We start from the raw sequence: 15,000 nt of genomic DNA on the forward strand, positions 1-15,000 counted from the left end.
AGCTAAACAATGCACAAAGAGCACTAAGCTAATAGAGTTCCAGTTTAAATTCTTACATAGACGCGTATCAACCAATAACTTCTTATTTAGAATAGGCCTAAAGGGCGATGAAAACTGCAGCTTTTGTCACACCTCCTCTGAGTCACTTATTCATCTTTTTTGGACGTGCAGCCACACATCTCACTTTTGGAATAAACTTACTGAATGGCTGATAAACCTAAATGTACTTCCTAGGGATTATGCTTTGACAAATACTACTGCTTTGGGTCTGAGGCCAGATATCTCTCAATTCGCACTTCTTATAAATTATTGCTTTCTCTTAGCACGATATCACATATGGCTCGCTAAGACAAAAGAAGGCCATCCAAACCTTACACATTTCATACGCACTTTAAAATCACGATATGAAATAGAAATAAAAAGTGGAGACACAAAGAAATGGAAACCTCTTGCAGGATATATGAGGATCTAATTAATATTAGTATATTTCTTCACCTATCTGTATTTATCTCCTACCCATTAGTTTCTTTCAAATCTCCTGTCAGGTGCATATCTTACATTACCTGTAGTGAACCACATGCCTTTACCCTGTTTTTGATGCCTCCATAGTGCAACTTCAAGCTGTAATGATAATTATCTATTTTTCTTCTTTTTTTTCTTTGCCCTTTGTCGTCACTGCATGTGTTAGTAGTACTGTCTTCACTGTAGTTGTTAGTCGTGTAGATTTGTTAGTCGTCGTAATTCAAACACTGTTAAAATTAGAGTAATATCATGTAAATAGAGCTAGTGCTGTAAGTAGTCAGTGTACTGTTCGTAAGCATTGTATTCTCTTGTATTGTTGCAAATAAAAAAAAAAAAATAAAAAAAAAATAAAAAATTCAACTGTTCTCATGTACTCAGAAAATCTAAAGAATCTCTAAGAATCCTGCAAGAGAGGAGAGAGATAAACCAAATACAAGGCAAGGGAGTGAGCTAAGTAATTATGTCTCATGTGTGGCAGTTTGGTATCAGGAATTTGCCTTGGGAGGCCACAAGGGCAATTTGCATTGTGCTTGACATGCACATTAATTTTTCTCACCACACAAGGAAGATTTCTTCCCAAGCTTGATCACACATCAGGGAAAAGAATAAGCAGAAATACTGAGATAGGCACGCCTTTTGCATGGAGTAATGTTACAGTATTATCAAGAGACTCACACTTCTGGGAGTGTTGGTCTCTGTTACCAAAATATTTAACACTTTTTTGGTACCCTTCTCTTGAACAGCAAAGAATTAACAACAAGTGGGAATACTTAAAGGTATTTTCAAAAATTATTGTATTAAGATAACATCAATTAAAAAACCAGCTTAAACAACTTTCTAGGGGCTATTTCTAATGTTACTATTGGGAACATCAATATACCCAAAAGAAATTGTGCTGTGAGTCTCACAATACAGCAGGGTCAAGTGTTAATTGATAATCTTTGACTAGGAAGGTTTGGTTGAATGCATCAACCTTAATTTTATAGGCAGGTAGAGTAAGAGGGCCCAATCATAAGTGTGGTGCACAGTGAGAAAATGATGATGATGGTGAATGTTGATGTTGATCATCACAAAGATGATAATATGAAAAATTGAGTGACTTAAGGTCTGAATGAAAACCAAGCAAAAACAATATTCTGAAATGACAACAATAAACTTGACTGGTATTCTACAGTGTATGATCAAAGTGACTATATGAGCCACTTAGACTGAATTATGGAAAGGTGTCAATGTTGAGCGTTGTTCTCAGGGTATTCCTTCTTCGGGAGAAGACACCCAGTGGCAGATCCAGACCAGGAAGGGGGGGGGATGGGGGTTTGGCCCCTCCCCTGGATCTGCCAAAGACACCTTGGGAATGAGGTTGTTTGCATTTATTCATTGGTCATTGACAACATAATTCAACAATAAAAATGTGGCTGTTACAAAGATGAGTGCTGATTTACTATTAGTACTGTCGTAAAAATATCAGGACATTTTGATTTGATAATTGCCGTGCATAGGTTTATAGGTAGCATATATGTCCCACAAAGAAAGTGGATGTATTGTGTACCAGTAGTGAAAACTGTGATGACAAAATGGCACATAAGTACTACAAATACAGAGACAATTTTTAAGAACCTTTAATTGACAGTAACAACTCCCAGTGAAGTTTAGAGGATAGTAACTTCACACAGACCCTAGACTGCAAGAGAGTGCCTAATCGGCATGGGTGGGTGGGTCGTGAGTCATGGGTCGTGGGTCCGAGATCCTCCATGAATACACGTCATGTATACATACTTTTAACCCTATTAAACCCTAACCCTACCCCTAAACCCTAAACCCTAAACCCTAAGTCTTGGGGCAATTGCAAATTTGGGCCAAGCACTGAAGGAGCTAATATTATATATCTTTTTTTATCTTCAAACATGACCCACGACCCACAAACCACGTGATTTAGCCTCACCCAAACTTCAATTTTTATTATGCCATCTCTCTGTACTGATGATAATGCCTTTACTCACCTTGTACATCAACTTGATAACCCTTCAAAACTCCATTTGATATTGCTGGAGGTTGCCATGCAATCTTAATCTGTGATGTTGTTTTTGAAAGAACTTGAAGACCCTGAGGAGCACTAGGAACTATAACAGTAAAGAGTAACAGAAAAGGTGTGGATAACCACAGTTACTGTGTAGCTGAGTTGCCATGATTACATTATAAAGATTAGAACATAGACCCTTTGCATAAATGGCGCCCAAATTTGAATAACAATACTTGATACATCCCTAGCCTCACATTCATGAGAAAATCCTTTGTCTTGAAACATAAACACGAGGCTAAGGATGTATACAGTATTGTTACTCAAATTTGGGTGCCATTTATGCAAAGGGTCTATTACTGATGGCTAAATAATAATAATAATAATAATAATAATAATTATTATTATTATCATAATAATAATAATAATAATAGTAATTATAATAATAATTATTAAATTATTATTATTATTATTATTATTATTATTATGTACAAAATATTAAAAAGGACATCAGCTGTTCAGTTGGGCAATTGCACTAAGTGTAAATGAATTCCTATGTCTATCAGTTCCTGATGATATCCTTAGATAACTTCCTTTTTTCAATCCGTAATATTATTGTGTTGTGGGCTGATATGAACTTTAAGCATGAAATTGGGTGAGTTTCATCTGCCATTATACACTTTAGATCACATAGAGTAATATAACTCCTCTTGTGGACAGGCGGGGCAGGAAGTCCCGAGGAAGTATTTTAAAACTTCTTGATTGAACTCTTTGTAGTTAAGTAATGTAGGAGACAGCCCAAAATGGCGGCCCAATGCTCTAAGATTAGTAGCTAGAATCCAAAACCATTTAAAATCCAAAATTCACATTTTGAATACCGTCTTAAATGAACTGTTTCACGATAAAGTTCAACGACCTTTTTATTATGCAACTACATTCTCGTCACCAGAGCTGCAGATCTTATGTCTGCGCATGACCCTAGGCTCTGGGAAAGTCAATGTAGGAGAACATGTGCCATAGGGTTCTTATAGCCAACAATTGGTTATTTGAACCTTATGGCGCCTGTTCTCTGCTCATGCTAACATGAATGCAACAATCAGACACGCTTGTCATGATTGTTCTTTACGAAAACTAATAAGAAGACACTTTGTGTCAGGGCTTCCCAGAGCTCTTATGCACAAAGAGAAGAGCTCTGGGGTCGAGATTGTAAAACTGATACTCAGTCTGGTATCTTGATACACAATAGCAAACAAGGCATGCATACCACTCTTGCAGTAGGGAAGACAAGATCCTTTATGGAGAAGGTGGTGGTGAATCAAATCACTAATACCCAGTAATCACCAGCAATCAATCAAAATATTAAATTTTAAGGTATTTTTCCACGAATAAAATGTGCACTTAAGTCTTGTTTCTATGCTCAGAAACTGACCTGATTCAAGAGTTGCAATAGTCACAACATCACTCAAAGGGCTGTCATCACCATCAGTGCTAGCTTGAAGATAAAAACTGTACTTTGTGGCTGGTGTGAGGTCATTTGCTATATAACTTGTTTTTGGACCAGAGTAAATGGCAACTTCACCTGATTAAAAAATTGCATTAAATTCACATTAATTCTAAGGAACTCACTTTAAGTTTCTCAATAAATGGCACAACATTTTATCACAAGAAAATGGAGTTTAAAGGTTAGACTCTGTCCTGCTTAAGAATAGGGAGCTTTAGCAACCGCGACGGGAATGGCAACGAGAAATCATAAATTTGTGTTATTGCAATCACTTCGAGACTATTTGAAGCTTTATAATATCCATGGATGACAAAGGTGTAGCAGTCCCTCAGGAATGAAACCGTTACAAGCGGCACTTAATTTAGGAGAGAAAATGAAAATTTTTCTCACGAGTGCTGACGTTCTCCTAAAACCTCAAGTTTGGCTATTTCACGCTTTTGTTTTACAGACGACGGCAAAAAAATGGACAAAAATGAAAAATGCATGATTGTGCAGAGTGTGCAAAGCTATTGTTTTTGCCCACTAAATATGCACATTTGTGACGTTCCCGTTGCCGTCGCCGTTGCCTTTACTAAAGCCCCCTAATGTTTGTCCTGAGGTAACCCAGCTTCCCCTCTCCACTTTTAAAACCAGTGTCATATATGTAACTTAACTTTAACTTCATCGATTTACTGTAGATTATAAAATTTAAAGAATTAAGACTCCGGCGTTTCATCAATTGGCATTACCGGTAAGTGGAATTTAATTTAATAATAATACATTATAATACTGAAATTCAATGTAATTTACCCAAGGCAATGCTGGTTCAGCATTAGGAAGTAATGTTGGGATTGATCCTCCTCCATGTGCATGTTACTGATAACAGTGTAATATTTTAAATACATGTACTATTGACTGCTTAAATAAATTTCTTACCATTGAAAAGCCAGTATGTCACATCAAGCCCACTCTTTGGGTGAATGGCCTCCCATGTCACAACCACACTACAGGCACTCTCAACTATCACAGAGAAAACAATAAATTAAACTTACTGCACTTCATTTTAATAATACTTGGGATATGAAATTGCCAACAAATTTTTTATAAATTTATTACAAAACTACAGACAGGTATAACTACAACCCTAGCCAAAAATTAATCATTCAGGTCAGCCAACCACAGCCCACTGACTGCCCTCAACTCCATTGACGAGTAAAATCATCTGGAGTGAGACAGAGTAAAATACATTAAGTCTCTCTCCCAGGGGTCAATGCCAGGTTAAGAATTTTTCTTTCCACTGGCAATGCATGTAAACAATGGTAATTTTTCTAATAAGAAAATGATGATAGCTGACACTCAAATCTTGGAAACAGATTGAAATAAAAGTACATTGTCAGTGCCGGGAGAGAAAAGATGACAGTGAGAGACTTGAGTTTGATAAATGTCCCAACAAATTTGTTCAGGGGAAGACAACTCGCAATTTTACTCCAGTAATTATCTAGCAGAGATCATGAAACAGAAACACAGGAGCCATTGAAAGACAGGAGACCATCTATCGACAATTTATAAACAAACAGATAGAGTGGTTTTCAAAATTTTGAGTGTCGAAAGTAATTAGATAATTACTTTGGTTTATGATTACTTCACTCAGTGATTGGTTCAAAGTTCTCGCGCCACCTTTTCAACCAATCAGAAGTGAAACCAAAACCAATCGTGGCTCACGCGTGCACATTTTTCCCGCACTTTGTGTTGGCTACGTTTAATTACTTTGAGTTTTGATTGGTGTACTGGATTGTCCCCATCCTTTTTGATTGGCCAAAGTAATTACTTTGGTTTTGGTTTTACGACACTCATTCGAAAACCGCTCTAAGTGAAAACACAAACAACAAGACAGCTTCACATAAATTACATGTATTATGTACACTCCTTTCCATTTCATTCGGTACCCAAAATGAAAGAATTATTCCCAGTATTGAAAGCCTACCTGCACCCAAGCTGGACCTGCTTCTTTTTCTACTGTGTAAGTTTGTATTGATTTTCGATGACTAATCAAGTTTGACTTTTCCCAATCCATATTTTTTCGTGCAAAAATACATAACAATTATACTTATTTTATACATGAGCCTCTGGCTCGGATAGCGAGGGCACGCCGCAACCTCATCCCATGCATTGACACTAGGTAAAGTAAAGTCTGCTACAAGCCTAGAAGGCCCACCAGGCCAGCGCTTATCCGGTTTCTGTAGCATGAAACACTACTCCCCCCTGGATGGGATGCTAGTCCATCACAGGGTTACCCCCAGCATTAAATTCACTAGTACCCATTTATACACCTGGGTGGAGAGAGGCACCGTGAGAGTAAAGTGTCTTGCCCAAGAATACAAGACACTTTACTCTCACGGTGCCTCTCTCCACCCAGGTGGGTGGGTACCGGTGAATTTAATGTACTGCTTTCTGAAAAGCTCCTGTAATCAAAAACATGTCACAGCTGAAGTCGTTTGATTTCAGGTGACTGGAACTGGGTTTCAACTGAAAAATAAACACTGTCAGCCAAATGCTTTAATTGTACATAACAAACTACTAACTAATCTTGCTCAAGCCATATTGGGGAATATTGGTTGCTCTTGTACACACCCTTGCTGTCCTTGGTTCGGACAGCCATAACCTCAGGCTACCGGTAATAATCCCCTGTCAAGCCTTTAATTGTGCCTGGTTTATAGTACCCGGGTTATTATTTCATTGATCGTTACCTTTAACATTGGGTGGTTTTGGTTTAGGTAACTTTTCCAATATTGCTACAGCAGCTCCAGCCTCCTCCCTGGAATCACCTTTAAGATCTGGTCTTTCCAACAGTGTCTAGTCAACAAAAACATTACAATACAGCAATTAATGGTATAAATATTTGATTTTCAAAACAAAAGATCATCACACTCGTTAATGAAACACATTAAGCAGTTGTAATTATTCGTGTCTTGAATTTTGCTTAATGGATTGACCCGATTTTTACTGACATAGATGGTATTTTTCAGGCAAAGCAACAACTGAAGTTTTCCAGAGCTGAAGCCAATTCAAATTTGGGTACACCAAACTGCCGATTCCAAAGTTAATTTAGCAAGTTCTGTTGTTGAAGTTGTTTGCAATTAAGAGATGATTTTTTTCATTTATGCCTTAAGTTCAACCCACAAAAGGATTTCCATCTTTGATCAAGCAACGCAGAGCTGGCCTTCAAGTAGTTGAGTTTGTTTTTGCTGGATCAGCTTTCAATGGACTGTACTCACCTGTAATGATTGTTTCACTTTTGGCTGTGTCCTCAAGTAAAGGCAACCACTCTTCTGGCAGGCAAGGGTATGGAGCATCCTACAATCAAACAAGATACAAAGTTAAGTGCCATAAAAGCAAGAATGATCAGTGCACTTAAGAGCTGGAAAGTTATAAGCAATAATACTATTTCAGCCCGCAAAAACGTTAACATGCTTTTAGTTTACTGTTTTATGTGCAAATTATAAAGCATGGGGGAACTCAGGGGAGCATACATGTAATAATTATTGAAGCATTCGATGAATTACTTATTAAGGAACAAGAAAGATTGTGGTTGTGTTTTCAACTGCCTTTGACACAGAGCATTCACCCAGTGTATTAAACTATTACAAAAGACAAGCTTGTATGGCATACATGTAAGAAACCAGACAGAGCACTTAATGGACATCAAACCAAAGCAGACCACGACTGGTATAAAGACCAAAACTATATTTATATTCTACCCAGAACCTTTCAGGTAGGATGAGTATTCCAATAAGAGGACTTACATTGATGAAAACCATATGCTCTCTTCATCTTTGTAACCCAAGAGAGTACAAAGCACTTCCACTACACTGTCGATATCACTATGTTCCAAAAGTCGGCAATGTCCTTGAGCTAGGGATGCAATGCAGCTTAAGGCAAAACAGGCATTCTTGCAACAGCCAGAGTCACCAGAATGAAGCATGTCAATAAGTGAGTTAATCTGTTGATAAAAAGTATTACTATTTTGATTTCATTCCGTTTATAGCACTTAAAGAAAAATACTGTGAGTCCAATAGAAAAGAAAGAGGTGTTGAGCTTTGAGTGTGAACTATGTTGCATTGCAAGGCTGCTGCCTAACTGTCGCCCGGTCGCCTGGGGCACCTTGTTTGCGCGCATGGGCGACCAAATTTCTGAACGAGTAGTCCAAACGGGCGCCTAACTTATCACAAGGTGATTCATCCTCACTTTTGATTAATTAATTCTGGGCTCTTGAAAAAATGACTCCGGCTACTAACTTTTAATGTTGGAAGCCCGAAGGGCGACGGAAGAATTTTCTTAGGCAGCAGCCTTGCATTGTATTCTTGAAACAACCATGCCATTGTTTTCCCCTGTTTATATTTCATAGCAAAACATATGAATGCTTAACAAGTATTCGCCAAAGGTGAGGCGAATATCAGTGAATAATAATTATTGTTTTAGTAAAATTACATACTAGGTGATAATTATTATTATGATTATTATTTATTTGAAAAATATGCATTTTCTTAATTAACACATTCTCTATCTGTTACCTCAACAAAAAGGCTTCTGCCCATTTTGAAAAAATTGCTTACACTCAAGTGCAACCAATCAGGACAGAGAATTTTCAATAATCACCTATGTAATCACACTAAAAGGTAAATATAAAATGTAATCATCAGCCACAATATTTACCATTATATTAGAGGTTTTCAGAGATAACATTCTCTTACATCCTGCTTCAAAATCACATAACCTTCCAATAGCAAATGCTGCATTCATTCCACGTCCTGAAACATAATTAAAATTTACTATAATCAATTGTGGAATGATCCAAGGTTAGTGTCACTGATTATTAATTAGTGTTTTGAATAATAAAGTTATTATAATTGTCTTTCAACCATTTCCATAGTCACCTATGCATCAATTTGTCCGATCGACTTGAACACAAATCTGTCTGAGCATTTCAATAATTATTGAAAGGCCATTTTTGTCACAGTGTAGAAAAATGATTTTAAAAGGCCACAGAATGCCCGCCTGGCACCCACAACTTCTTCACTCCAAGAGTATTGTTTCTGCTAGTTCAGCTTAGTGATTGCACTGTAAAATGATAAAAAAATTTCAAAATGTCTCGAATCATGATCTAGCCACTGCCTCCTTTAAAATATTACCTTACAACAGCCAGATGTTAGGCCTTGAAATTAAGGGAACTGTGTATGAGGAGAAAATATGGTTATTTTCCCTTGATTAATTTTGTTATTCAATGATTTATACACTACACCACATTTAATTACTGAACTCAGTCATAAAAAACACCCAACTGTTTACCTGTTGCATCAGCTCCCAAAGATCTACACAGTTGTACCAATGTACGACTTGAGTTGCGATGGTTTAAAATTCTAGCACATCCCTCTTCAGCAATTGCTAGCCTAGAAGAAAACACCACATGTATACTGTTACAGTACTGCTCAAAGTGCCTATGAAGCCATAAGACTTTTTCTTGTTTTGTGTCTTTATAAAAGGGGGACACCTCCACAAACAAAAAAAAGTGTTGTGGCATATTAGTTAGCTGTGACCATTTGAAAGTTTACACCTCAAACTTCCAACAAGAGGCACAAACTTGAGAGTTGAGCAAGATAATAAGGCAGAAGCAGGTCTTAAGAAAAGCCAGGTTGTGATGCCTTATCTGGTACAAAGTACTTTGCCTGGAATTTTTTCACAACACCTTAAGCTGCTAAAGAGAACATTTACGCATGTACAAAATGGTTACCATAGTAACCATGAAAGCTTGGGAATATCTTATTAAAACGCATTGGTAGAAAAATGTGCAGTAGAGTTCAGTTCCTGATTTGATGGCTTAGAATAACTCAGAGGAGAATGATGTAATCTTGGAGGTCTGAGGGTTCGAATCCTAGGAGTGACATGAATAATATTATTGCTGAATACTCAAGGTAAGTGATGCAGTGCATAGGTAGTAATAAAAAGGATCGATGCAGACAGTAAGGAAGAATGGAAGGGAAAGGAGAGACAGGAAGTGGAAGAAGAACAGAAGGAAGGGGAAAAATGGAGGAGAAACTTTATCCCCCCTTAAAAATCCAGACCCTATTATTATTATTATTATTATTATTATTATTATTATTTTTTACAATTAGACAGTTCGTCATAATAACCTACGTATACGTTGCAACAAATTGACCTAGAGGTTAAAACAAATTAGTGACCTAGGTTGAAACAAATTGACCTGAAGGTACAATTTGACCTGCAACATATACAATGTGAGAGCACAGTATTAAACGGAATTGTTAGGCACTACTAGAGATCAGTAATTATCAACTGAAGTTAACTACTGGATAACTATTTATCATTGAAAGGGAAATCCAGCAATGAACTATGGAAGCCACTGAATTTCAAAACTTAATATTGAAGTGCTACTATGACAAAATTCGCATCTTTCCTTTGTAAGCCATTTTAATACATAAACATGTTGTTTGTATGACAAGAAGAGTGCTGTTTACTATTTGCAAAGATCTCTTTCTTTTCCAGAGATATGCAAATTAGCCAAGTGATGACATCACAGACTCAACCAAATTTTGATCAAATAAGATGAAAAAAGATACTTCAGCCAAATTGAATCAGAAATACTTGATTCTTTGCAGTAAGATTCTGGTAGATGTGGTCCACAATATGAGCATACCAATATGAGTATGGCAACATACTTGGTTCCAGACCTCCCTGATATTCAAGGCTTTGCTGGCCACCTTTGGCATTCTATTTTGTTATTTGCCAATGGTGCCTCATCTGCATAATCATGCAAGCATATAAATATATGCTAGATAATGAGTTTGTGCCTTGTTAAATGTTTTTCTAGCTTAAGATTGATCACCAAAGATATTGAAATCAGGTTGGAGGAGCCTGGAAGAGAGTGAGTTGCCCTTGGAACCAGGTGTGTTGCCTGAGTGTAGAACTATTAGCCTACCAACTTGAAGTTTCAATGGTCTCTGCTGCAAATTGACCGAGAGACCTCTATTTATATACTTGATGTTATAATATTGGGTTGAGTGAATGACATCATCAGGCCTCTTATTTGCATATTGTACACATTTTTCAAACTTAAATATCTGCGGAACCAATGCAGATATTTCCAAATGGTGAATGGCGTTTGTTATCTTTCCTGGAAGTCTAGGAGATAAACCTAAAAATTAAAAGGATAAAAATTTGATCATAGTAGCACTTTAATTTGATATGGTATTGGTGAAATGTATGCTACAACTTGCACCAGCCAAGTCAACCTTCCACATTTTTTACTGACTGTCTCATTACCCACAAACCTAAATTGTAAGTACAGCTGTAACCATGATGTCTACATTTTTTCCCAACAAAATCTAAACTAGCTACAAGAAACTCATCAGAAAGGATTATTATTTCCAGAATAACGTCAACCCTCCCAGTGGCCTCTTAGGATGAATATGATATATGAGTGAGTGGATCACACTTTGCTATTACAGTGTACTTTGAAAAAAGGGAGGTACCTGGCTAAGACTAATGCTGCATTACTGGCTGTACACATGTCCTTAGCTGCTAGTAAGTCAGTAAGCTTGGAGATAGCCTCATCTAGACAGTCATCTCTCAGCATCCACATTCGACAACTAGCATCTTCTGCCTTCAAATGAATAAAGAAAGAATGAATATCCATTAAAAAGAAAATCATAATAGTTTTCATTACGATACATACTAACTTAACCCTTTGACGTCCAAACCGGCCGAAACCGGCCAGTATTTTACTGTTTCTAACGCCAGACGATTTTACTCGTCAATGGGGAACCCCTGGGTGTCAATAGGTTAATTAAATTAAACTCCATTTAAAAAAAAAAACAAAAAAAAATGTTTAACAAAACAAGAATTATTAAAAAACAAAAACACATTTTCAATGGATCTTTCTTGGTCAACAATGGCGGGAAAAGCCAATTTAGAAACTCTCAACCCAAGGAATTTGGTCATGTATTCCGTGGGAAATGTAATAACCATGGTCTTGAATTTCAAGTCGTGTTGTTTGTTATAAAAATCATCAATTTTTTTCAGACATTGTCATTGGTTTACCTCCTGGGAATTGCCTTTTCAAAAGGAGTGAAAAACTTGTAAAACTTTGGAAGCGAAAAAAACCGAGTTTATTCTTACGCAAATGTATCCTCTTTAAGCAAATTGATAGGGTATAGAAATTCAACAGATTGTCTAACTTGAAATTTGCACTGCAAATTCCCAAGATACCAACCTACGATATATACCATGTGAGGAATTTCCGTTTTTTTTAGTTGAACTCCCGCAGTGGCCTTATCGACTTAACCTTTATTGGTAAATATTTGATAGACATTTTCTAAGCAACCAATTGAAATACTGAAAAAAGCCACACAGTGTACGTTGACGATAAAGGCCTTGTGAATGACATCACACAGAAGGCTCCTTTTGCATTAAAATTTGATATGTGATAAAAGTTGATCCAAGAGACATTGGTCGCTCAAGTTTCTTTGGCCCTGCTCTTTTTTTGATTTTGAAAAAGAAAATACATTTAACGGAAAGTGCATTTCATAGCTTTCAATTGCTGTATAATTTATTGCTGTTGTGCCTAACAAAGCGCGTTCAAAAGAATTTTTGCAACAGACATGCAACCAGGAAGGTCTACCGTAACCTTAATTTTATAAGTTTCGAAGACTGCATGAAAATGACAAGAAGACTTCCTTTTTTTGGCGATTTATTCACAAGACAGGCCAGTTAAAAATTAAACTAATTGAATTCGTATTACAGTCTATTAGTGTGCCACCCCCTTCCCTATACCATCCACAGCTCTCCATTATAATCAATAAATATAAAAGCCTATAGCCTCCTCTCACATTTCAATGTTGCTAGTAAACATGTATTATCAAATATATGTCATGAGAATAAATAATGTTTCTTCAGAAAGTAAAGCTAATCAAATATACATAGAAAACATCACAAGAAGAGCTGCAATGTCAACATCATGGACAAGTACATGTACAAAAGATGGTTATACTACTGATTATTACTAACAAGGTGAGATTTGTTTGTTAAATCGGAAAACACTCCTATTCACACATAGCAGCCTGTGAAGATATGAGCTCCTACCAGTGTTCCCATTGTACCAGCAGCATTCATCACAGTCTCCCTGTCCTCCATATCTAACATTGCTGTCAGCGCTGGTAACATCTTCCCGGCTTGGTCACCTTTGTCTGTACAAATGTCCACAATTCGTTTTTTACCTAATTCTGTCTCAGCCAATGTGCCAATTACATAGGATGCATTCCCAGCAATACTATAAGAAAAACACTTGACATCACACTTGAGGACTTTAATGCTTTAATTAGATACTGCTAAATCAGAATGTGCTATTATAATACCAGGAATTCAATTAGATACATGTAGCTATACCACATACCGGTATATATGACACTCTGGCCAGTGGCCTCCTCTTTGCAAAGAATGTCAGGGTTCCTTCACATCCCACAGGGTTATAAACAATAATGTGGGAGGGTGCCTACAATATAGTTTATATGGTCCTTCTCCGTCATTACCAAGGCAGCTTCTCAGTTATTTGAAGACCCTGAGTGTTGTTCCGGCCATAGTTTTTGATCCTACGACCTCCTGCATAGTAGTTTGACGCTCAACCAAATGAGGCCAACCAGTTGATGGGGGCAACAGTTGTCACCTTTTCCCTAATTTGGATGAGCGGAAGTCACTCAACACCAACATGGACAAGTGCCCTATTTTTTAAAGGTTTCCAAAATCAATGTCATATTGTGGCTACAAATTTCTGTGACCACATTGATATCATGGTATTTGTGAGCTACCTTACTGGTCAATGACTTTGCTACCTCTTTTACACAAATGTCATTCCTTTAAACAACCTCCACTTAAGAAGACAGAATTAACTTTCACTGTAAAATACTGCAGCCGTTATATATAGTATTAAATTTTCTTATCTCCCTGTGGGGTTTTGCAAGGTATTTAGATCACAAATGTCCCTGTTTGGGAAGTCCCATGTTGTTTAATTTGTAGCATTGTCTTCCTAATGTTGTCTTCACCCATAAAAGGCCTCATCTTCATTTCCCTTTACAGAGAATGACATTTTGAGAACTTAAATTAAGTCAGCAAAGAGGAAAGGAAAGGAAAGAAACTTTAAGTGTCCAGTCTTCTAGTGCTGGAGCACTAATTGCGGACACTGTAAACTGGAATCAACAATATTATTATAAACACAAATCAAATCAAATGTTGGTTTTTGAGGAGAGGGAAAAACTGGTCCAGGAGTACCTGGAGAAAAACCTATCAGTGCAGAGTAGAAAACCAACAAACTCAACCCACACGATGGCGAATCTGGGAACCAAACCCAGGCCACATTTAATTTGGTAGGAGCCGAGTGCTTTCACCATTGCGCCATCCCTGCACCCCAAAAAATAATAATTATTATTGTTCATTCACTTGGTAGCAATAAGTTTGATTCCTACAGATCTCGATAATGCAAGGTCCACAAACTATTATACATGTACATATGAAAATCAGATATCGGTACATGTACATAATAATAATAATAATAATAATAATAATAATAATAATAAAATTTTGTCTAGAACATGTCAAAAATAGTATTGAAACTGAAAAAGGGGGGGATGAGGACCAGTAAGTGAAAATGAAGGTCCGTAAAAACACTTCGCAGCATTTTAATCACCTTATGATCAGTTTCATTCCTAGACCTGTGATTTCTTGGAACAAACAGCCACAACTGCAGGGCTAATGAAACTAACTTAAAGTTTATATCTACAGTACGGTAACTAGCTTATTGGTTCATACAGGTTTAGTTCTCGCTTTAATACCCGTGTATGATATGCACCCGCGTATAATTATGCACCTGAATTTTGGACTGCACTTTAAAAAAAAAAAGGTTCAAGCAGAAAAC

At 36.9% G+C, this 15,000-nt stretch overlaps 1 protein-coding gene across 1 annotated transcript in view; it reads right to left on the reverse strand.

The window, feature by feature from the left end:
* LOC138021700 (uncharacterized) overlaps window positions 1-15,000 on the reverse strand; it is a 43,723-nt gene that overhangs the window by 22,296 nt on the left and 6,427 nt on the right. Inside the window, exons 2-11 of the mRNA XM_068868666.1 lie at window positions 13,176-13,362; window positions 11,567-11,697; window positions 9,366-9,466; window positions 8,733-8,827; window positions 7,823-8,019; window positions 7,295-7,373; window positions 6,767-6,872; window positions 4,956-5,039; window positions 3,969-4,118; window positions 2,523-2,642 (exon numbers count right to left, since the gene is read on the reverse strand). Of these exons, the coding sequence (XP_068724767.1) occupies window positions 2,523-2,642; window positions 3,969-4,118; window positions 4,956-5,039; window positions 6,767-6,872; window positions 7,295-7,373; window positions 7,823-8,019; window positions 8,733-8,827; window positions 9,366-9,466; window positions 11,567-11,697; window positions 13,176-13,362 (1,250 nt within the window). The remainder of the gene's footprint in view (window positions 1-2,522; window positions 2,643-3,968; window positions 4,119-4,955; window positions 5,040-6,766; window positions 6,873-7,294; window positions 7,374-7,822; window positions 8,020-8,732; window positions 8,828-9,365; window positions 9,467-11,566; window positions 11,698-13,175; window positions 13,363-15,000) is intronic.

The sequence above is a fragment of the Montipora capricornis genome, chromosome 2 (assembly GCF_036669925.1).
Source record: "Montipora capricornis isolate CH-2021 chromosome 2, ASM3666992v2, whole genome shotgun sequence".
NCBI classification, from domain to species: domain Eukaryota; kingdom Metazoa; phylum Cnidaria; class Anthozoa; order Scleractinia; family Acroporidae; genus Montipora; species Montipora capricornis.